Here is a 22,071-nt window from a genome sequence, read left to right as displayed (position 1 = left end):
CTCTCTTCTGATGAGAGCAGCTTTTGCATCTCATTTGGAAACCAAGGACCCAGAGTCTGGAGGAAGAATGGGGAGGCACACAATGCCAGATGCTTGAAGTCCAGTGTGAAGTTTCCACAGTCTGTTGATTTGGGGAGCCATGTCATCAGCTGGTGTTGGTCCACTATGCTTCACTATGCTTTTCCTCCCTCTCCGAGTATCTACTAGTATTTTTCGCTCTATAAGACGCACCAGACCATAAGACGCACCTAGTTTTTGGAGGAGGAAAACAAGAAAAAAAATATTCTGAATCCCAGAAGCCAGAACAGCAAGAGGGATCACTGCGCATCGATCCCTCTCGCTGTTGTGGCTTCTGTGATAGCCGCACACAGCCTCTTCAGGGCAGCGGGATGAAGGCTCCCCCTGTCCTGAAGAGGCTTCGCACGGCGAAGAGGGATCTTGGGGGCTTTTCCCTGGGGAGGGAGAAGGGCAGCCTGTCAGTCCCTTCTCCCTCTTCGAGGAAAAGCCCCCAAGAGCCGCACAATACGGTATTTTGAAATGTTTGTTTGTGAAACATTAAGTCGCCTCTTAAGATGTCATAACTAAATTCTGTTTCATGCTTCTTAATATCAAGGAGCAGGTTTTGTGGATACAATTGGACACCATTTTCAATCAAGAGGGCAGAGTGAAATTTTCAGAACTGTGCTGCTTTTAACCAATTTTTGCATGAAGGTTCCCGAAATGAAGGAGCAGGTCTTGGTCTATACCAGAGGTCGGCAACCTAAGGCCTATGGGCCGGAAGCGGCCCATGAGGGTTGCTTAACCGGCACATGAGCCAGCCCCGAATTGAGCTGTCTGCTCAGCAAGTCCCCATGCGCTGCACTAAACCAGTGCTGCACAGTGTGGGGACTCTCTTCTGTGGCTCTGGAAATAGCTCCTGCGCATGCCCAGATGCCGGAAATCACTTCTGCGCAGGTGCAATTTCTGGCGTCTGGGCATGCACAGAAGCGATTTCTGTACATTGGGAACATGGTGTGGGGAACCTTTCAAAATGGATTTTAAAAAGCTTGGATTTTGTAGTTTGATTTTTAGCGTTCCTGTGCAATGCAGGTAATTTGTTCCCCTATTTTAATTAGGAATTCCTTCCAAAGCAGGATATAATACCGGCAACCCAACCCCCCCCCCCGAAAACCCTATGTACGGAAAGGGAACGTGGCGTGTGCGCTGCTTCCCCGTTCCTCACGAGACGTTTCTTCGCCCCGTTGAAAGCTTGCTTTGCGACGGTTTCGCGCCTTCCAGGCGCCCGGCGGCGTCCGCGGCTGCGCAGGGCGAGGGAGGAGGCGAGAGCGCGCGGCGCGGCCTCGCGGGCGGGCGGGCGGAGGAGCAGCAGCAGCAGCCCCCCGTCGCTCGGCAGCCTCGCCCGGGCCGGCGCCGCGGGAGCGAGAGAGCGAGAGCGAGAGCGAGGCCGTGATGCGGGCGGCGCCTGGCCCTCCGCTGGCGCTGGCGCTGCTGCTGCTGCTGCTGGGCCTGGCCCTGGGCGGGGCGGCCGAGAGGCAGCAGCACTACGGCGACGGCGAGCACCGCCCGGACTACGACCGCCAGGCGCTGCTGGGAGGCCAGGTGGGTCGCCCGGAGGGAGGGAGGGAGGGAAGGGAGGCGCGCCGGCGCCGGGCCCGGCCGGGCCGGGGGAAGCCGCGCTCTCGCTCCCCGCGCACAGAGGCAGAGAGGCCCTTCGAGTCCCTGGGCGCCCGCGGAGAATCACCCGGCCAGCGCGCAGCGTCGCCTCAGCGGCCGCGGGGGAGCCGGGAGGGCGGCTTCGGGCTGGCCAGGCTGCGGCTGCAGCGCCTCCAGCTGCCCCGGGGTTCCATGCTTGAGGCAGGCCGCCTCCCTCCACACCCGAAGCAAAACACCCCGAGCTGTGGCCCGGAGGCTGCCGAGGGCGGCGGGAGGGGCTGGGGAGCAGAGGGCCGCGCTTTCGCCAGGTGCCCGGGCATCCAGCCCCTCCCAGCTCAGTGGGGTTTACTTCTAGGCGAGGGGGACTGTGACCCCACATACAAAGATGATGCACCAACCCCCCCCCCATCAGAATAAGGCACTCACAAAAGGCAAAAAAATGAGGACAGTGACCCCCCTTCTTTGGGGATAGGTAGCCTACCTTGATTTCAGCAAGGCATTTGACAAGGTGTCCCATGATATTCTTGTAAAGAAGCTGGTAAAATGCGGACTTGACTATGCTACCACTCAGTGGATTTGTAACTGGCTGACTGAGCGAACCCAAAGGGTGCTCATCAATGGTTCCTCTTCATCCTGGAGAAGAGTGACTAGTGGGGTGCCACAGGGTTCTGTCTTGGGGCCGGTCTTATTCAACATCTTTATCAACGACTTGGATGATGGACTCAAGGGCATCCTGATCAAATTTGCAGATGACACCAAACTGGGAGGGGTGGCTAACACCCCAGAGGACAGAATCACACTTCAAAACGACCTGGACAGATTAGAGAACTGGGCCAAAACAAACAAGATGAATTTTAACAGGGAGAAATGTAAAGTATTGCACTTGGGCAAAAAAAATGAGAGGCACAAATACAAGATGGGGGACACCTGGCTTGAGAGCAGTACATGTGAAAAGGATCTAGGAGTCTTGGTTGACCACAAACTTGACATGAGCCAACAGTGTAACGCTGCAGCTAAAAAAGCCAATGCAATTCTGGGCTGCATCAATAGGAGTATAGCATCTAGATCAAGGGAAGTAATAGTGCCACTGTATTCTGCTCTGGTCAGACCTCACCTGGAGTACTGTGTCCAGTTCTGGGCACCACAGTTCAAGAAGGACACTGACAAACTGGAACGTGTCCAGAGGCGGGCAACCAAGAGCATAAGGTCAAACAGATTCCTCACTGGCCTTGCAGACAACTTCGTTGTCCAGAAAGTGGGAGAAGCAACAAGAGGAACAGCCATTTTCGATCTCTTCCAACTCTATGATTCTATGCTCCGTGTCCGCTTCTCTGGAGCAGCAGAAAACAACCTTTCTCCCTCCTCTATGTGACATCCTTTTATATATTTGAACATGGCTATCATATCACCCCTTAACCTCCTCTTCTCCAGGCTAAACATGCCCAGCTCCCTTAGCCGTTCTTCATAAGGCATCGTTTCCAGGCCTTTGACCATTTTGGTTGCCCTCCTCTGGACACGTTCCAGTTTGTCAGTGTCCTTCTTGAACTGTGGTGCCCAGAACTGGACACAGTACTCCAGGTGAGGTCTGACCAGAGCAGAATACAGTGGCACTATTACTTCCCTTGATCTAGATGCTATACTCCTATTGATGCAGCCCAGAATTGCATTGGCTTTTTTAGCTGCCGCGTCACACTGTTGGCTCATGTCAAGTTTGTGGTCAACCAAGACTCCTAGATCCTTTTCACATGTACTGCTCTCAAGCCAGGTGTCCCCCATCTTGTATTTGTGCCTCTCATTTTTTTTGCCCAAGTGCAATACTTTACATTTCTCCCTGTTAAAATTCATCTTGTTTGTTTTGGCCCAGTTCTCTAATCTGTCCAGGTCGTTTTGAAGTGTGATCCTGTCCTCAGGGCCTGCAAGACAGAGCTGTTCCACCAGGCCTTTGGTCAGGGCGCAGCCTGACTCCCTCCTTTGGCAATCTTTACAGAACTTTAGTTTATGGTTGCCATCAATTTTGATTTTAATTAATTTTTATAATGTTTTTAGAATGTTGCACTGTTTTAGTGTTGTTAGCCGCCCTGAGCCCGGCTTCGGCTGGGGAGGGTGGGATATAAATAAAATTTATTATTATTTATTATTATAACATTGTGCTCTTGCACAGTTCCTATTCATGACAATGGAGCTTGTTCCAGAAAACGTTCCCTTGGGTTGTGTACTTTGGAGTCAGATTTGCCCGCCAGATTTGCCTGCCTGAGGTTGCTCCTGCATCTTGCCTTGGGGTGGCTCTGCCTCTGCACAAATAAACTTAAGTTGCCACCAAATATCCTGTAAGCCAGAAGTGAGACACCTATCACACTCCAGATGTTGCTAGATTACATCTCTGATCATCTCTGCCCATTACCCATGCTGGTGGGGGCTGGTGGGAATGGGAGTCCTGCAATATCTGGAGGTTCACAGATTCCCCCCCCCCCTTGTGGAACAACTCCTTCCCCCTGGGACACACAAACTCCTCATTCAAGTTTACAAATGCATATCACTTACATCAGTTGCCATTCAAAATCAGGATGGCAGGGCAATTGAAATATTGCTTTCCCCACACTGCACTGTTTCAGTGTATGGTTTTATGCAAAGAAGGATTTCTGATATGTGATGTGCAGGACCAAGGCATTGGCAATTGCCTATTAATCTGGAATATCCTTGATGCTCTCTTTCCTTTCCATACATGCTGTTTAGGTGATGCTCTTGTTCCAAGCCTTAGTGTCTGCTAGATCCTGAAGAGATTGGTAGTGGCAGGGTGGCAGTTGCCATTGCTGGAGAGCACTAGGTGGCAAAGATTTTTGGACTGCCCCTTATCTGAACCTCAAAATAGGACCTTCAGATGATGATGATAAAAGAGGGCATGTTTGTGTAACTGGTAAGATTTCAGATGATGAAACAGTTATTTAAACTATTTCTAGCCAGTTTGTTGCCTACTTGCTAGAATCTCTCATCTCCTCCCTGTGCAATTATTAGGCTGGATTCTGAGTCTAACAGCAGCTGTAATTTTAGATGAACCAGCTGGAATAAAGTGATATATACCACAGCTTTACTCATGTTTACTGAGAACAGACTCCCACGAGAGGTGGTGGACTCGCCTTCCTTGGAGGTTTTTAAGCAGAGGTTGAATAGCTAGCTGTCATAGAAGCTTCAGCTGAGATTCCTGCATTGCAGGGGGTTGGACTAGATGACCCTTGGGCCCCTTCCAACTCCAAAGTGTCACTGAGAGCATGCGAGTAGCCAAGCCCCCCCCCCATCAAGTAAAACAATAGAAATACTTAACTGACCAATCACGGTGGTTCTGCCCCCCCTAACAAAAGTCCTGTCCTTCATAACAAAAATCATGGCTATGCCCATGGCTGAGAGTCATTCTTACTCCCAAGCCCCGGGTTGTAGCCTTAGCAGTCAGGCAACTTTCCCCAGTTTTGGGAAGGGGCCCAACTGCCACACAGTTCCTTTTAGTGAGCAGCAGCTGGGCATTTGATGGTAGGAATGGAGGATCCAAAGATGTTTTGTCTGCTGAAAATACCTTCTTTGACAGCACGCCAAAAGTGATAAACCCACCCAGATTACGTGCTCATTTTTAATGATTTCTTGTTCCCTCCAAAGGAAGAAGTGGAAGAGTTTGCCAGACTGAGTCCAGATGAGCAGCAGAAAAGATTGAAGGGTATTATAAAAAAAATTGATGTGGACGCTGATGGCTTTCTCACAGAAGGTATGATGTTATGAAAAGAGTATTTACCAATTATTCATGAAAAATATAGACATTGTACTATATACAGTGGTGCCTCGCAAGACGAAATTAATTCGTTCCGCAAGTCTCTTCGTCTTGCGAGTTTTTCGTCTTGCGATGCACGGTTTTCCATAGGAATGCATTGAAAATCAATTAATGCGTTCCTATGGAAACCGCCTTCCCCCGACCTCTTCTGGCGGGCGGCATTTTAAAATCGCCCGGGACAGCGGAGGACTTCTCCGCTGTCCGGGCGATTTAAAAGCCCCTGGGAAGGCAAGCAGGGGGGACAAAGACTTTTGCCCCCCGCCTGCCTTCAGAAGAGGTCCAGGACAGGCTTCGCGGACCTCTCCGCAAGCAGCGGGAGCGCTCCTTGCGGAGAGTTGCCAGCGCGCCCAGGCTTCGCGGCCCCGCCGCCCGGCATCGGGACGATGCCCCGAAGCCGGGCGGCGGGGGGAGGCGTTCCTGCCCCGCCGCCCGGCATCGGGACGATGCCCCGAAGCCGGGCGGCGGGGGGAGGCTTTCCCGCCCCGCCGCTCGGCTTCGGGACATCGTTCCGATGCCGGGCGGCAGGGGGAGGCGTTCCCGCCTCGCCGCCCGGCATCGGGGCATCCTTCCGAAGCCCGGCGGTGGGAGGAGGTGTCCCCGCCCCGCCGCCAGGCTTCGGAGGAGGTCCGAGGACAGCGGGGAAGACGAGCTGCGCTTCCCCACTGTCCCGGAGATTTCCCTATGGGCTGTCGTCTTGCGAAGCAAGCCCATAGGGAAATTCGTCTTGCGAAGCGCCTCCAAAACGGAAAACCCTTTCGTCTAGCGGGTTTTCCGTCTTGCGAGGCGTTCGTCTTGCGGGGCACCACTGTATAAAGATCTTTACGTCAGCTTGCAGCAGATATGAATCCTAACCAAACCACATAATTCAGCTGTTGGGTAGCCCAAGGGTGGGCTTCTTTGTGGGCCTGCAGTCTGACCACAACTGCAGGTGGACCACTTCACTCTGGCCAGTTAGAATATTTCCTGAACTTCAACAACTGCTCAGCAAACGGCTGAAGGATGAGAAGCGAGAGGACAAGCTGGCAGATGACCCGTCCAATACAGTTGCTTCTGTATGAATGCACTACATAAGTTTGAGTTGGCCCAAATAATATATATGGGGTGGAGGTTTCAAGATGGCCACCGACCTCTGAGTCTAACGCATTCGCACTAACTGCAACTTACCAGATGAGACAATCCAGTTGAGAAACCGTTGAGAAAACTGCTGGGATACGAGAAGTGCTGGGCTGAGAAAAACGCTGGGTGAGTCAGTGTTTTACCGGTAAGGTGAGGAAGAAAAGAAACGAAAGAATTAACTCCCCTCCATTTCATTGGATGTAACTCTTTGTGGGACTCTGCGCAAGATTAAGACTTAAGCCTTGGCTCCATTGTCTCCCTGAGTGGTTGACCAATATGGTAACACAAGGAAGGCATGTAAAGTCCTGGGAATTACGCCAAACTTTACAAGTAGCTCTCCTGAACCTCGGAGAAGACAAAGTAAAATCACAAAGTTTTTCCTTCAGGAGAGTAAAGAAGAGTCGAGCAAGCTGATACAAGATGAAGTATCCCCTATACTTCCTGCATTGGACTGGTCAATACATCTTAAAAGGGACATGCAGGAACCTAGGAACATAAGTCCCTCAATAAATTAGCCCTAGACTTGGCCTTGGCAGAGGACATAAACAAGGCCAATTTGAGAAATAAATTGGGGTTAACCTATACAGAGGCATTCTTTTGAACTAAGCAAAAACCCACCCAACAACAAGCCATTTCTAAAGGCACACAAGCAGAGGAAAGGGACACTGACCTCCACGATCAGCTTCATATGGTTTGCTCAGAATTAACCCTCATCAAAAACTTTCTTACAGTAAGCATGGGGCTGCTTACAACATTGGTGGAAAATTTTACAACTCAAGAGAGAGCTTTAGAGCCAAAAGATACTGAAAGGACATCTAGACAAACCCAGCCGGTAATCACTGCATTGGCAAAGGAAAATACTGAAGAAATCACCAAAAGACTGTATAACAAAAAATCTAAAGCACTGAAGAAAAGTAAAAATATTAAAGACTTACAGAAGAAGAATAAAACTCAATGTGCATGTAAAAATCAATTACAGAAGCTTTACATGTTGATACCAACAGATTCCACTTTGGATACAAATAAGTCTGCATCAAAAGCCCAGAGGGAAAAAGAGGAAAGGAAGAAGATAGTAGCAAATGCTGCTAAATCACAGCAAATGTTAGAGAAGGAAAATCCGACAGAGGAAAATAAAACAGATGCCTCAGTTGAGGTTGCTGCTTTGACTCCAGGAGGGAAAGCACCTGGGAACGAGGGAAACAGAGAGGATACTGTCCACAAAACTGAACTTGACCCAACAACTGATTATCCAGAAGCCCAACGTGACTTTTCACCAGGAAAAAGGGTGGAATTTGGTGATGATCCCACAAAAACTAGTTACCGCAAATGATCCAAAACTGAAAGGCCTTCTTACCTTGGCAGAACGTATAACACATCTGCTGCTTATTCTAGATAAGACCTTACCAGGAGCAAAGAGGCCCGATGATACTGTCTTCATAGAATATCTATACCATGACAGTGTTAGGGCATGAGCAGTGGTTACTTTCAAGGGCCCAGATCTAGCCAACTTTATTTATAAAATCAGGGAGTTTTTTTAAATAATAGACAGGCTAGAAATTATAAGATTTTTCTAAAAACGGGGCACCAGTGGCATCCTTTCTTGGTGATATGGCTGTCGAGTGCAAAGATAGAGATTCTCCGAAACCAAACAGTGATGAAAACCTTATAGATTTGAATTGGACCCAAGAATCCTTCCTCCTCTATTATAAACAAGAGACATCAAAACTAGAATGGAAGACTCCACCTACACATAACCCACAATACTCTGTGATGAAGTGGATAGAAAATTTTACTTCAGAAGAGAAAGCCTTAATGCGTCGATATTGGACCTTGCCAACTGTGGCCCAAAAAGAAATCTTGGAAAGGCTAGACTTATTGAGAAGCAACACAGAAGAAGAAACGGGCTTAAAATTAAAGGAATTTAAGTTGCAAGTGATAAAGGAGATAAAAAATGGGAAAGGGAGAACAAGTCCTGGGAAAGTCAAGCCCAGAGATGTGATGGATGATGGTACAGTGAACGGACAGATCACTCCCCAAAATGACCCCACATTACATTACGGCAGAGATAAATCTGTTATCAAATAATAATGTACAAAGTAAAAAGGAGGAAAAGGAAAACTTATTTCCTCCTGCGACCAAAACAATTCATAAGATGTCAAATCCTGGGCTCTGGACAGAAATGAGATACCTAGGAGGAAATTGGATCAACACAAAAGGAAATTACTCCATTGGCCAATTTAGAAAGGAAATGCCCAGTGATTACAGGTGTGAGTATAATATGTCCAATGACCAAAACGATTGAATATCCAGATGCTACCTTGAGTAAAGAAACAACGAAAAATAATGATATTGAGCTGCAACAAAAATGGGCAAACCTTAAAAATACATTGCCCTGGGATTGACAAGGATTAAATTGCCTGAAAGATTGTGAGAATTACATCCTTTCTGCTGCTAAACAGCTAGGAAATGAAGACTTTTACCCACCACAGACTACTATTTCCAACTGATTAGTGATTCTAGCAGAAAGGGACAAAGTCGACCCTCCGGAAACTACTAACGGGGACAGGGTGAGTTCCATAAAATGGGCCCAAAAGGATGCTCCTCCCTGGGTGGGTCGACCTAGGCCTGGGTATAAACGTGCCATTGGAAAATGAGACCCTGGAAGAAAATCTCAAAAAATCTTCACAGACCCCTTCTGAGCAAGAGCAAAACATGACCTGCATGAGGTCACTCTTCTAACTTGGAATGTGGCTGGATGGTTTGCATCCACCAGAGAGCCTGGCTTTAAAGACTTCCTCTCCTATCATGACAACATCAGGATCCAGGAAACACCGACTGTGGATGAACTACTTGTTGTGTATTGAAGTTTTCGCCCTGGCACCAGGGGTATTGTGTATATAGTTTTCACTCAGGTCCATGTCAGTTAATATAGGTGGGAAACCCTGGAGTGTTGTTGTTACAATGTTGACAGCTACCTGCCTATAAAAGCAGGCCGGCTGAGCAGTTCAGTTCAGTTCAGTTCCAGCTTACTATAAAGAACCACTTGGAGAAATCTCTGTGCCATCTGCTATGTCCACCCACTACTTAATACTACTACTCAATGGATTTCATTCATTCTCAACTGGGGCAGAACCAGGGGTAAAGCACAGAAGAGCAAAAGGGGTCCTGGGGGGTCCTAGTCTCCACTACTCGACGTGCCATTTCAACCCCCCCCCCCATTCAAGTCATATGCCATGGCAGTGTTAATCCAGTCATGCGCTGTTGGTAATAAATGCTTATATGCCACCAATGAGGCAGAATCCTCAGATCAGAGTCTTGTGGACTGATCTGGAAACTTATATCACTGACCTTATCCTGCTCAATCCAAATGCAATTGTAGTTCTGAGAGGGGACCTCAACGCCAGACTGGGCCATAATGACCACTCACTGTATGCACGGCACAAATGTCCTTCTCCCAACCTTGAAGCTGATGGATTCCTTCTCACTCGCAGCTCAAAAGATCAGAAATCAAACTTCGCAGTCCTCTGCTTGGCTCAAACACCATTTAGGCTAAACCTCTACATTTTAAATGGTGCCCTTGAAAGTGACTACCCAGCTGAATTCACCTACCTATCTGGCTCCAGAATGAGTGCTATAGATTATATGTTTCTAGGGACCTCCTTCCTTACGTTAAGACCCTAGAAGTTATGCCTAAATTTGACAGTGATCACTTCCCAATTCTCCTTTAGCTAACAGCCTTCACCCAAAGTGATACATACTGAGGACTGCTACCAACCCTTCCTAATGCCAGCAGGAAGAACTTACCGTTGACCCAAGTGGACTCCTCATCTAAACCAAATGATAACTGAACTACTGGCCTCAGATCGCCTACAGTGCCTTTGGTCTGCCCTGACATCTGCTGAGTTCCTGATGCACTCTTGGAGAATTATAACACCCTTATGCAAGAGCCCCACCAGCACCTAACCTGGAATAATAGCACACCCTTGAGACAACAACAGCACCACTCCAAGCCATGCTTTGACAAGGACTGTGTTAATGCCAGAAAAGTTCTTGCTGCCACTTACAAGGCTTATGTATCCAAGACCAAACCGACAACTGCAATGGTCCTCCTCCAGCAGGAGAGATACTACAAGTACCTTCTGGCACGAAAGAAAAGGGATGCCATGAAGAACACCTGGACATGACTTATCCAGGCAGCCAAATCCAATGATTCAGCCACATTTTGGCATATTACATCTAGCCCACAAAGCAATGGCCCAACCATGGTGGACTTTCACATCCCGCCAGAGACCTGGGAGGCTCACTTTCAGGAACTCTACTCAGACACCTCTGCTAAAAGTGGAGGCTCTAGTCAAACTATAGAGAATCTGCCTATGTGGGCACCAGTGATGGTAACAAGAGATTAACAACCTGGTAGCTCAGCTAAGACTGGGGAAGGCCCCAGGGGAAGACCTAATTCCTCCAGAGGCCATTAAAAACAATATGGATTTCTGGGCCCCTATTCTGGCCTCACTCTTCACCTGCACTGACACCCATGGCCGAGCCCCCAAGGACTGGGGGCTTGTAATCATTGCCCCTATATATAAAAAAGGGAAAAAGGATGATCCTACAAACTACAGACTGATTAGCCTCCTTAACGTAATGAGCAAACTTTACGCAAGACACCACGACTGGATGGAACAAGAAAATATACTTTCAGAGGAGCAAGCTGGCTTTAGGTAAGGCCAATCCACTATTGACCTGTGCCTAGTACTCCACCATCTCATTGAGAAGTATTCCTCCCGCAACACAACCTCCCTCTTTGCTGCTTCTATAGATTTCAAAGCAGCATTTGATTCCATACTCGGAGCTAAACTGGAAAAAAACTGGAGGCCATCTCAATAGATCCACGTCTACTCCATTTAATTTGTATGTTACATGAAGGGACCTCAAAAAGTAAGATGTAACCCCTGGGGCCATCTCACCAATGCCTTTGAAACTGAGCAAGGTGTCAAGCAAGGCTGCATACTGGCCCTACTCTTGTTTAATTTCTACATCAACTCCATGGTGGGTCATCTCCATAGCTCAAACTTTCACTCCCCCAAACTTGCTGGAAGACACATCCCTGTTCTGCTCTAGGCAGACAATGCAGCAAAGCTTTCATGAACACCCATTGGCCTCAAAAGAGCACTGAGCGCTAACACTGTATTGCAAGGAGGACCGGCCCTGCTACAACGTACAATGTTTCCAGGTTCTGCATAGCAGTGCTCAAAATTTGTTGGATGATGACCTGTGCCACAAACTAGATTTAATGAACACTCATATCAGGGTGCTCTGTAAATTGATAGCCATAGCCTTTTATATACTAACCTTTTATGCTCTTCCACACCCATTTAATGATCCCAACCCTTCTTTTAGATTCTTTATGCCTCTTACAGTTTTTTATATATACCTTCTGTTTTAATAATTTTAGTTTCCCAAAATGTTTTACAGATTTAAAATGATTGTTCCCCACCCTACTTATGCCTCTCTATGACTGTAATAAAGATTTGATGCATACATACGGTGTGAAATAGTCTTGCAACATTTAATCAGCAAATTCTGTGTCTGCATTATCTTTTTGCAGTCCAAGGGCTCATCTGCACTATATATTTAGAGCACTGTTATCACTTCAAACAAAGTTTGTTAAGGGTATTGAGAGTTGTTAGGGTGCCCCTATTGCCCTCACATAACTACATTTCACATCTCTGGGATGAGGAATTGATTGTAGAGCCACACTGGGAATTGTAGCTTAGGGAGGGGAATGGGGCACCCCAACAACTGTCAGCACACTTGACAAACCGCAGCTCCCAGGATTCTTTGGGGGAAGCTATCGCGGTTGATTCCCTGCCTACTGAGAGCAAGCAGGTGCCTTCCCTGTACTCTTTTGGGACCTGCTACAACCATTCTTGTTTAGACAAGCCTACCAAGATGCTTAGAAAGTTGAGGTAATTTGAATCTGTTTGTATGTTTTAAAGTATGGTTGTGATTTTTTCCTGTTTTCACTGTTTTACCTTTTTTTAAACTGCTTTGAGGGTTTTCCCCTACAATCAAGCAGTGTATAAATTTTATTTTGCCCAATAGTTTTTATTAGTTTTCCAATTTTTTGGTGTATAAATATTATGAAATTGAAATGAAACGTGCTATAATAGTATTTTAAATGTTTAGTGCAGGTGGGGCACCATTTGTTGTGGAGGTAGCATGAGGGTTGCATCTGTGCTTAAAGCAGTCTAGAAAATGCTGGCTTCCTCTTAATATTTATGGCGGGGAGGGGGGAATCCCTTCATCTCCTTATGTTATGGGGAATCTCCACAGGTGAGCTGAGTTCATGGATCCAGCAATCTTTTAAGCATTACGTTGTAGAAGATGCGAAGCAACAGTTTGGTGAATATGACAAAGATGGAGATGGATATGTATCCTGGGAAGAATACAATGTTCAGATGTATGATCGTGTAATAGACTTTGATGATGATACGACTTTGGAAGATGCCGAAGAAGAATCTTTCCGGCAGGTGAGACACCATGTGTTTCCCTGTAGCTCCAGCCTGGAACATCTGTTGCCTCCCTTGGTCAAGGCCAGCCCTGTGGATGAGAATGCCACAAGTTCAGAGTATGAGAGATCCTCTCTAAGTTTTCTAGCCATTGCACTAATTCCCCCTTCCTTGCCAGTCGGCTTGACAAAAGGAAAGAATAATAATTATAACTTGCATGTAAACAGTTTTTTGTAAAGTTACTCATCTGTGTGAAGCTTTTTAAAAAATTAAGCACTATGTATACTAATATGACACATTGTACTTCATAGGTTTCCATGACAGATGTGGCATTTGCTTACATAATTTTGTAGTTTCTGTATTTTTTCATTTTACATCACTAATCACACTCTGACTAGATCCTTTATCAACCCTCTTTTAGCTAGATATAAGTTATGATGAACTTCTAACTCCTCTCAGTGTATATAAGATTGATCTTGTAACGTGTATTTAAAATAAAAGGAAAAGCAGGTTAGGTTTATGTAGCTTGAAACTAATGAATACAATATGACTTCCGTTCATGTAACTGTTATTCCCCAAACTGTTTTCTAAGCTCCATTTAAAGGACAAGAAGAGGTTTGAAAAGGCTAATAGGGATGGAAGTTCTGGCCTGAATCTGGATGAATTCATTGCATTTGAACATCCTGAGGAAGCAGAATACATGAAGGCAAGTTTTGAGAGAAAGTGGCTACCACGGGGAATGCTGTTTGTTCATTCTTCAGATCCTGAGGGACACTATAGGGGTGCACAACATACAGATTTTTCTGAGTAAAACAAGCTTCTCCATAGCATTGAAAATCCACCACTGGGCTTTTACATACGCAGGAAAGGTGGTGGCAATGATGTTTCTTCAGACTGCAATCCAGGGCTCAGCCGCTGGGGGGCAGGATTTCCTCTCTCTCTCCCCAGGCTGGGGCCCTGCAATGCTGTGTAACAGCTGAAGGCAAGCGGTCCTGCATATGCCACATTGAAATGAAGGGGAGAAATCACGGAACCCTCATTTCAGTATTTGTTTCTGATGCTGTCAAGTTAGAAACCCTTATAGCTGCTTCATGTAAAAAAAGTGTGTGTTCTTGAATGGCCCTTCCTTTGCCCTCACCTCAACAAATTTTAGCATGGGAGAATATTCAGTATCTTCTGCACCATTTGTGCACCATTTAGTTCTATCTCCTGTGCTCTCACACTTGCCTAGGACAATGGTTGGACTTCACTAACAAAATTATTTACCTGAGTACACAAGTTCAAATTGTTGTCTTAGTGCAACTTGCTCACTTATTTGGATGATGATGAAACAAGTTCTAAGGAAAATGCAAATACGAGAATGAGCATTCACTGTGTTGGTGAGAATTTGCCCAGCTACACAGTGCGTTCATTCTTGCCTCTTGTATTTCTACTTGGAATTTAGTGCACCTCATCTAATTAAGAATCCTGTGAATTTTTGCAGGCGCTTTAAACACTGTTGGTTAACTGGCCAAAGTTACCCGACCTTTTCTCTCCCCGCTAGGAGTTTGTAATTCAGGAGGCTTTGGACGAACATGATAAGAATGGCGATGGATTTGTGAGCCTTGAAGAGTTCCTTGGTGACTACAGAAGAGATCCAAGTGAGTGGGCGGGGAATGATCTTAGAAGTGTCATAAATTCTTTGCATTGCATTTGCAAAGTACATCTGTCAAGCCCCTTAATTTTACACAGGTGTTCTCCATAAACTTTCCACTCATCTTCCCTTTGGCAACTGGTTGGTTTCTGAATAGCAGTGACCTTGTGTGCCTTGTAAATGTGGGAAGGAGAAAGGAGATTAAGCTTCTGCAGTTCTATGACTATTGCTGTTCAGTTTGTAAGCATTTAAATAGGAATCTGTCCATCTACTTTTCTATGGCAGTAATGCTCTTTGGCCCTAAATCTTTGGAGTAATGTGGGGAGTTAATATAAGCTGTCTGGTTTTTGATACAGCAATATCATTTTTTTCAGAACTGAACTGAACTAACAAGAATATAATTTGGGGGGGGGTGTGCCATCAGAAGGTGTTCATTCACATTTAATGAAAAACACCCTTGTTGAGTCAGTGGGTGATAACCAGCATTGCACAAGCTCAACTCCCTTCCTCTGCCATGCAGCCCCTCCATCTCCTAGGAAGGTCCCCCAATTCTCTACCACATTTTTTTGGCGGGGTGTGTGATGCATAGGATGTTCTGAGAAAGTGGAAGTCCTGCTGCACAAGCGGAAATCAGAATCTGTTCTATATTGCCCATACTTGGTAGTTTTGCTTGTCTGCTGTGATTCTGGTTGCTATAAATATTTATGTTAACCTGTTCTCAGGTTCCAGTAGGTATGCTGTCATCAGCATAGTTGTTTTTTAATTATTTGCAGATTTAACAAACTAGAGGAGGAAGAGAAAAAAATAATTAAACCAATAAAATAAGGAGTGTGTACAAGCAGTCCCTGTTTATGCAGGGGTTACGTTCTGAGGCACCACGTGCGTCGGTGAAATCCTGTATGATTGAAACCCATTGAAAAAGCCTGCAAACCCCATTCTGCCCCCGCCCTCATCCTGCCCATTTCAGTGACTTTATGATGTTTCCGGGTCACTTGTGGGTTCGGTGCAATGCACAGCTGCACATACATCAAACGTGTGTAAATGGGGGGGGGCCTTCCTCTATCTAATCCAGGAGTAGGCAACCTAAAGCCCGGGGGCCGAGTGCGGCCCAATCACCTACTGAATCTGGCCCGCAGTCAGTCTTGGAATCAGCGTGTTTTTACATGAGTAGAATGTGTCCTTTAATTTAAAATGCATCTCTGGGTTATTTGTGGGGCATAGGAATTCGTTAATTTTTTTTCCAAAATAAGTCCAGCCCACCACATGGTCTGAGGGTCGGTGGACCAGCCCACGGCTGAAAAAGGTTGCTGACCCCGATCTAATCTGTCTATACACCAATAGTAACCAAACAGTCCCTCATCCATTCACATCATGGATACAATAACATACATCTTAAGTTAACTTAAATGTTTCATAAAAGCCTTCCAAATGTCCAGAAAAGGATCCACAAGGTAATGACAAAATTCATTCAGATACCGCAGTCAGACCAGAAAGTGTGTACACTGGACAGCCTCACGCCATTTGCCTCAACCCGCCTTTCCCAGTGTTAAGCCTCCAATATCTCTCTGTAGTAGACGGTACCTCCCTATGCCAGAGGTGCTGAGTTGAAATAATAATTATCTGTATTATTCAGATAGGTTAAGATCATAAGCAAAAGATCCTATGGGATAGTATATATTTTGCTGATAGATTTTTAGAGACTTTTTATCAATGAGGTTTATGATTTATTGTTACGTTGCTTTGGTTGTAAATCACTTTGGTCCTCACTGGAATGAATTGTAATATATGAATTGTTTATTTTTAAAAAATAAAAATAATTCAGATATTTTTATTTAATTAAATTTCCCCACAATGCTCTTTTTTTCTTTTTTCTTTTTTGCATTATACCAAATGGTAGCCTTTTTGGCACATCCAACATTTGGAACATAGTTTTCATTTTGTTAATAATTGCCGTGACAGCATTTTTAAAGTTTCTTCTGATACTGTTTCAGAAAGCATGGTTGCTTTTCCAATTCCTTTATTTTAACTGATGGTATACAAAGGAAAGAGTCTTAATCCATGTGAAAAATTGTGTTTAGCTGCCAGTGAAGACCCAGAATGGATACTTGTGGAGAAGGATCGATTTACAAATGATTACGACAAGGATAAGGATGGGAAACTCAACCCTAAAGAGTTATTAAGCTGGGTAGTACCTAATAATGAAGGTATTGCTCAGGAAGAGGTAAGTGTTTATGAACTTGATAGCCAGACTTCAATCACACAGTTGCAAATGTTCTGAGTCCTCCCTGGAATCCATTAGACTTTAACACACCTAATTGTGGCTCAGCACTGTAACAGCCTACTCTAGCAGTAGTGCGGAAGGCCTCCCCCATTTGGCCTGCAAGGCCATTTTGGCCAGCCTGTGCCCATCTAGTGTGGAGCAGTATACCTAAAGGAGTGTCTCCATCCTCATCATTTGGTGTGGACACTGAGGTCCAGCGCTGAGGGCCTTCTGGCGGTCCTCTCAGTGCGAGAAGCGAAGTTACAGGGAACCAGGCAGAGGGCCTTCTCGGTAGTGGCACCTGCCCTCCCTACCAGACTTTTAGAAGACATCTGAAGGCAGCCCTGTTTAGGGAAGTTTTTAATGTTTGCTGTTTTATCGTGTTTTTAATACAGTCAAACCTCAGATTCCGAACACCTCCGTTTTGGAACGTTTTGGCTCCTGAACGCCAAAAACACGGAAGTAAATTCTCCAGTTTTCGAATGTTTTTCAGAAGCTGAACATCCGACGTGGCTTCCACTTGAGTGCAGGAAGCTCCTGCAGCCAATTGGAAGCTGTGCCTCAGTTGTCAAACATTTTGGAAGCTGAACAGGCTTCCAGAACGGATTATGTTCGACAACCAAGGTTTGACTGTATTCTGTTGGGAGCCACCCAGAGTGGATGGCGAAACCCAGCCAGGTGGGTGGGGTATAAATAATAAAATTATTATTATTATTAAGCAGGTAAAGATGCAATTTTGTGCTGAAAGTGGGTTTATCTGATCCTTGGCTTAGGCAGAACCCTGTGCCTTTGCGACTGCCACTGCACAGGCAACCTTCAGATTACAGCCCCCGTGCCTGCAAAACCTTGTGTCCTAGCTTGAGTGATGGCAAACCACATAGGCAACAGAAAACGCCTCACCTGACATCAGGTGATTGATAGGTAGGCAGCCGTATCTACCTGTTAAGAGGGCCTGAAGAGATTGGTGGAACCTAAGCATCCGGGTCTCTAGCAAAAAATAACTCCCCAGCTCAGCACTATATATTTCTTTACTCCCTTGCTGCAATATCTGAGCAGCATAGAGATTTTTGGAGGATGAGACTTTAATCTGGCAATCCAACCCTGACCCCTGGCAACACACCAGTGTAATATGGACAGCCAAAAGAGAATGCAGAAACTACTTGGATTTCTCCTTTCCATCACATGTTTTTATCATATTTACACAGCAGATGATACATTATTTCTATGAAACTCTTTACAGGTACCGTACAGTCTTTTCAAATAAGAAAGACAGACAGGCAGACAAGAGATGAATTTGTGAACTACTTTAATGCTTGTTAATTTTATTCTCTAGGCTGTCCACCTCATTGAAGAAATGGACTTGGATGGTAACGGAAGGCTGGCAGAGGCAGAGATTCTTGAGAATCCAGATCTGTTTCTCAACAGTGAAGCCACAGATTATGGCAGGCAGCTGCATGATGAAAGCTTTTACCATGAAGAACTCTAGTTTCCAAGAGACTCTATTCTTTGTTCCAGAGTTGGATTTTTTTTTATGTGTTCAGCTTTGAAGACAGCAACACAGTAATATACTGGTGTCTGCAGCAGTTTCTGCATCCCTGGGTTTCTTTGTACATTGCCTTCGATGTTTTAGCCTCCATAATTTTGGTACTACAAACCTATTGTACTTTTAAAGGGAGCAGAAGCCTTCTCCAGCATTTCATGTTTTAGTCCTGCTTTTTGAAACATACTTGAAAAAATGTAAAGATGTGACTATGTGATAGGATAGAGAATACCACTAGTTTGTGTTAGATTTTGGGAAAGAGGAAAAACTATTACGGTGTTTGTTTCATCTTTGTAAGAATCTTTCTGTATGAATATCCAGAAGGACTAAAACCTTACATATTTGTAAGGTTTCTGTGTATATTAACTTCTGCAGATGGTGTTTATAATCTGAGAATCTTATTTTTGCAGCTAGATAGCAATTATTTTTACTGTAATGATGATCGCTTTAGAAAGTGTATTGTATTTAAGTAAGAAACAAACTTTAAACACTAAAGATTAAAAACTCAAAATGTCCTCATTTTTTCTTGTCATTCTTGCTATGACTCCCTTAACTAGGGCTAAATTAATACATTAGACCCACTATTCTCCCAAAAGCACACAACGTGGTTTACATGAAACAAATATAATGCAGGGATACAGATACAAGCTTTAAAAGCCAACATTGGTTTGAAACAGCAAATCAAAATTCTTTAAAGCCCTGTTAACTACATGCCTCTGAAAGCCTTGTTTTCTCCAGCCGCTTAAAAGAAAGTGGCAAAGGGACCAGCTGAGTCTCTTAGGAGCCTGTTCCATGTCCACAGTATCACTCTTCACTGTTGCTATGTATTCCTTGTCATTTGTTAGGATCCTAAATGCTTAACTTGAAAGTATATTTGTATCAAGCCAGGATTGCATTTCCCAGTGATTTATGCTAGATGTATGTGCATTTTAGAAACTCTGCCTGCTAAATACCAGGCAGGTGCAATACCTGTCTTTCCAACACCTATTTAAGATCTTCCCTTTTCCATCAAGCCTTTTAAGTGGCGATTTTTATCCCAGGTTGTATGTATGTGTACTGGATTTGAAATTGTTTTTATTGTTAAAATCGCTTTGGATTGCTCTGTGGGAAACAATAAATGAATTGAATAAGTTCAAAAAGAAAACATGAATCAACATGGAAGTGCTGTGGAAGTCTGGTGGGCACCAGTCACAAAATGGCTGCCGTGGGGGACATGGCATAACACAACAACATCAGGCTTGCCCTGGGAAGGAAGCTCTGTGCTTCTGGCCCTGATTGTGGAGATACTGATTCTGTTGCTGTACAGGAAAGAGTGTACTCTTATGCACCCAAAGACCACAGACACGCATGTCTTTCTCACCCGTACATTTATCTCTGCCCAAGAGCACAGACCAGGCAGGCAGATGTGTTTTCTCTCTCGCCCAACCACCCGCACCCTCTCTCTCTCTCTTTTTTTTTTTTGTAGAATATTTATTAAAATTTTCAAGAAATAGTACAATATAAAATAAAAAAAGAAAAAATAACAAAAATACAAAAACAATTAAAAGAAAAACCATAAAATTTCCATTACTTATTTTCTCTTAATTTATTTTCCAGACCTCCTCATACCTCCCTTTCTTGTATTCCATTTCAAATTGTTAATTCCGCAAATTCTCCCCATTAGTTTTTATTTATTTCTAAACCTTATTTTTCATATCTCTTAAGCATTACAGCTGGAAGCCACTTAATTTCTGTCCAACATCATTCTAACATTCATTAATTTTGCAATATTTCTGTAAATAGTCTTTAAATTTCTTCCAATCTTCTTCCGCCGACTCTTTTCCCTGGTCTCGGATTCTGCCGGTCATTTCTGCCAGTCCCATATAGTCCATCATCTTCATCTGCCATTCTTCCAGAGTGGGTAGATCTTGTGTCTTCCAATATTTTGCGATAAGTATTCTTGCTGCTGTTGTCGCGTACATAAAAAAAGTTCTATCCTTCTTTGGCACCAATTGGCCGACCATGCCCAGGAGAAAGGCCTCTGGTTTCTTCAGGAAGGTATATTTAAATACCTTTTTCATTTCATTATAGATCATTTCCCAGAAAGCCTTAATCCTTGGGCACGTCCACCAAAGGTGAAAGAATGTACCTTCAGTCTCTTTACATTTCCAACATTTGTTATCGGGCAAATGATAAATTTTTGCAAGCTTGACTGGGGTCATGTACCACCTGTACATCATTTTCATTAAGTTTTCTCTTAAGGCATTACATGCCGTAAATTTCATACCGGTGGTCCATAACTGTTCCCAGTCAGCAAACATAATCCTCTTGCCCACTAGAAGTCTGCACTAATTTCTTACCAAAAAATGAGACAAGTGGCATCCTCAATTTGCCTTGTATCTCAGGATATAAAAACTTTAGAAACTTAACTTTTCCCCAGTGGAATCTGGAGATTATGGTTGTTACTGAGGGCATCAGATAAGGTCTCAGTGGTCTCCGACTGGTAGGGAAGGGAAAATGCATACAGTACAGATCCAAGTACTTAGAGAGCTGTGGAAAGAAATAGATAACAAATAACCCTCAAAGCGCTAATGGTGCAGTCATGCACCCTGACATGGAAGTAAGGTCCGTTAAGGAACTGGAATGACTGCGGAGTAAACCTGCATAGGTTTGTGTTGTAAAAGAGCTTTGCTTCTGCAGTGAGAATTAGAGCTGAGCACTTCAATCTTTGGCCAGCCTGAAGGGGAAGGGAGTGGAAGAGAGGAGGGCTCAAAAACCAGCGCTAGAATATGGGGCAGGGGCCAGGCTGTTCAGGGTTATGGGGGGAAGAAGACCGTAGTAGAGAAGAAGGCATCAGCTTGTTTTTTCTTGTCTCAACTGTTGGAAACTTCAGAAAACACCAAAGACAAATTTAGCATTTTAGAGTAAATGTGAAAACACTTGTAGTAAATAGATTTGTGGTATAAAACCTCACAAACAGCTTACTAAACCTTTCACCCTCCTCTACATAGGGGACACACGCTGATGAGTTACCTCTGGTATGTGAGTCATATGCAACTACTTTCTACTCAGAGGATGTCCATTGCAATTACCTAAGTTGCACATTCATCTCAGTGTGTCTACTGTGAGCATGGCTACCTTTTGATTTAACCCTCTATGCCAAGTGTGAGAAACATTTGGCCCTCCAGATGTGGCTCAACTACAACTCCCATCCTCCCTGGCTATTTGCCATGCTTGCTTGGGTTGATTGGAGTTGTAGTTCAGCAACATCTGGAGGAGCAATGATTACTGGCTGCTACTTTATATGACTGGCTTTATTTTGGCTGGCTCAGTTTAGTGTGGCAAAGGGTCTTCTGCAGAGGAAATCCAACCTTAGAAGTCTGGTTCTCCAGAGTCCAAGCAGGCCCAGCACAATTCTGGTGAGACCAGAATTAGACCTGCAACTTCCCTTTATACTGGTACAGCGGTGCTGGGCATAGGGGGCGCAGGGGGCTTTAGCCCCCTCAATAGTTTGAGGCAGAGGGCCCAGCACCCCCCAATATTCAGGGAGCCGACATCCCCAGCCAC

The 22,071-nt window shown here is 44.9% G+C and overlaps 1 protein-coding gene across 1 annotated transcript; it reads left to right on the top strand.

The window, feature by feature from the left end:
- The first annotated feature begins 1,434 nt into the window (after nucleotides 1–1,434).
- Nucleotides 1,435–19,044, top strand: RCN2 (reticulocalbin 2). The gene is made up of 7 exons (XM_081876441.1): nucleotides 1,435–1,599; nucleotides 5,299–5,404; nucleotides 12,917–13,113; nucleotides 13,685–13,798; nucleotides 14,636–14,732; nucleotides 16,804–16,946; nucleotides 18,319–19,044. Exons 1-7 carry the CDS (start codon nucleotides 1,450–1,452, stop codon nucleotides 18,469–18,471), a joined length of 960 nt encoding a protein of 319 aa, XP_081732567.1. The 5' UTR covers nucleotides 1,435–1,449; the 3' UTR covers nucleotides 18,472–19,044.
- Nucleotides 19,045–22,071: the final 3,027 nt, after the last annotated feature.

Source organism: Podarcis erhardii (genome assembly GCF_964252035.2).
Source record: "Podarcis erhardii genome assembly, chromosome: 9".
Lineage (NCBI taxonomy): Eukaryota > Metazoa > Chordata > Lepidosauria > Squamata > Lacertidae > Podarcis > Podarcis erhardii.
Note: the sequence above shows the minus strand (reverse complement) of the source record. Positions and strands in the feature narration are given on the sequence as shown.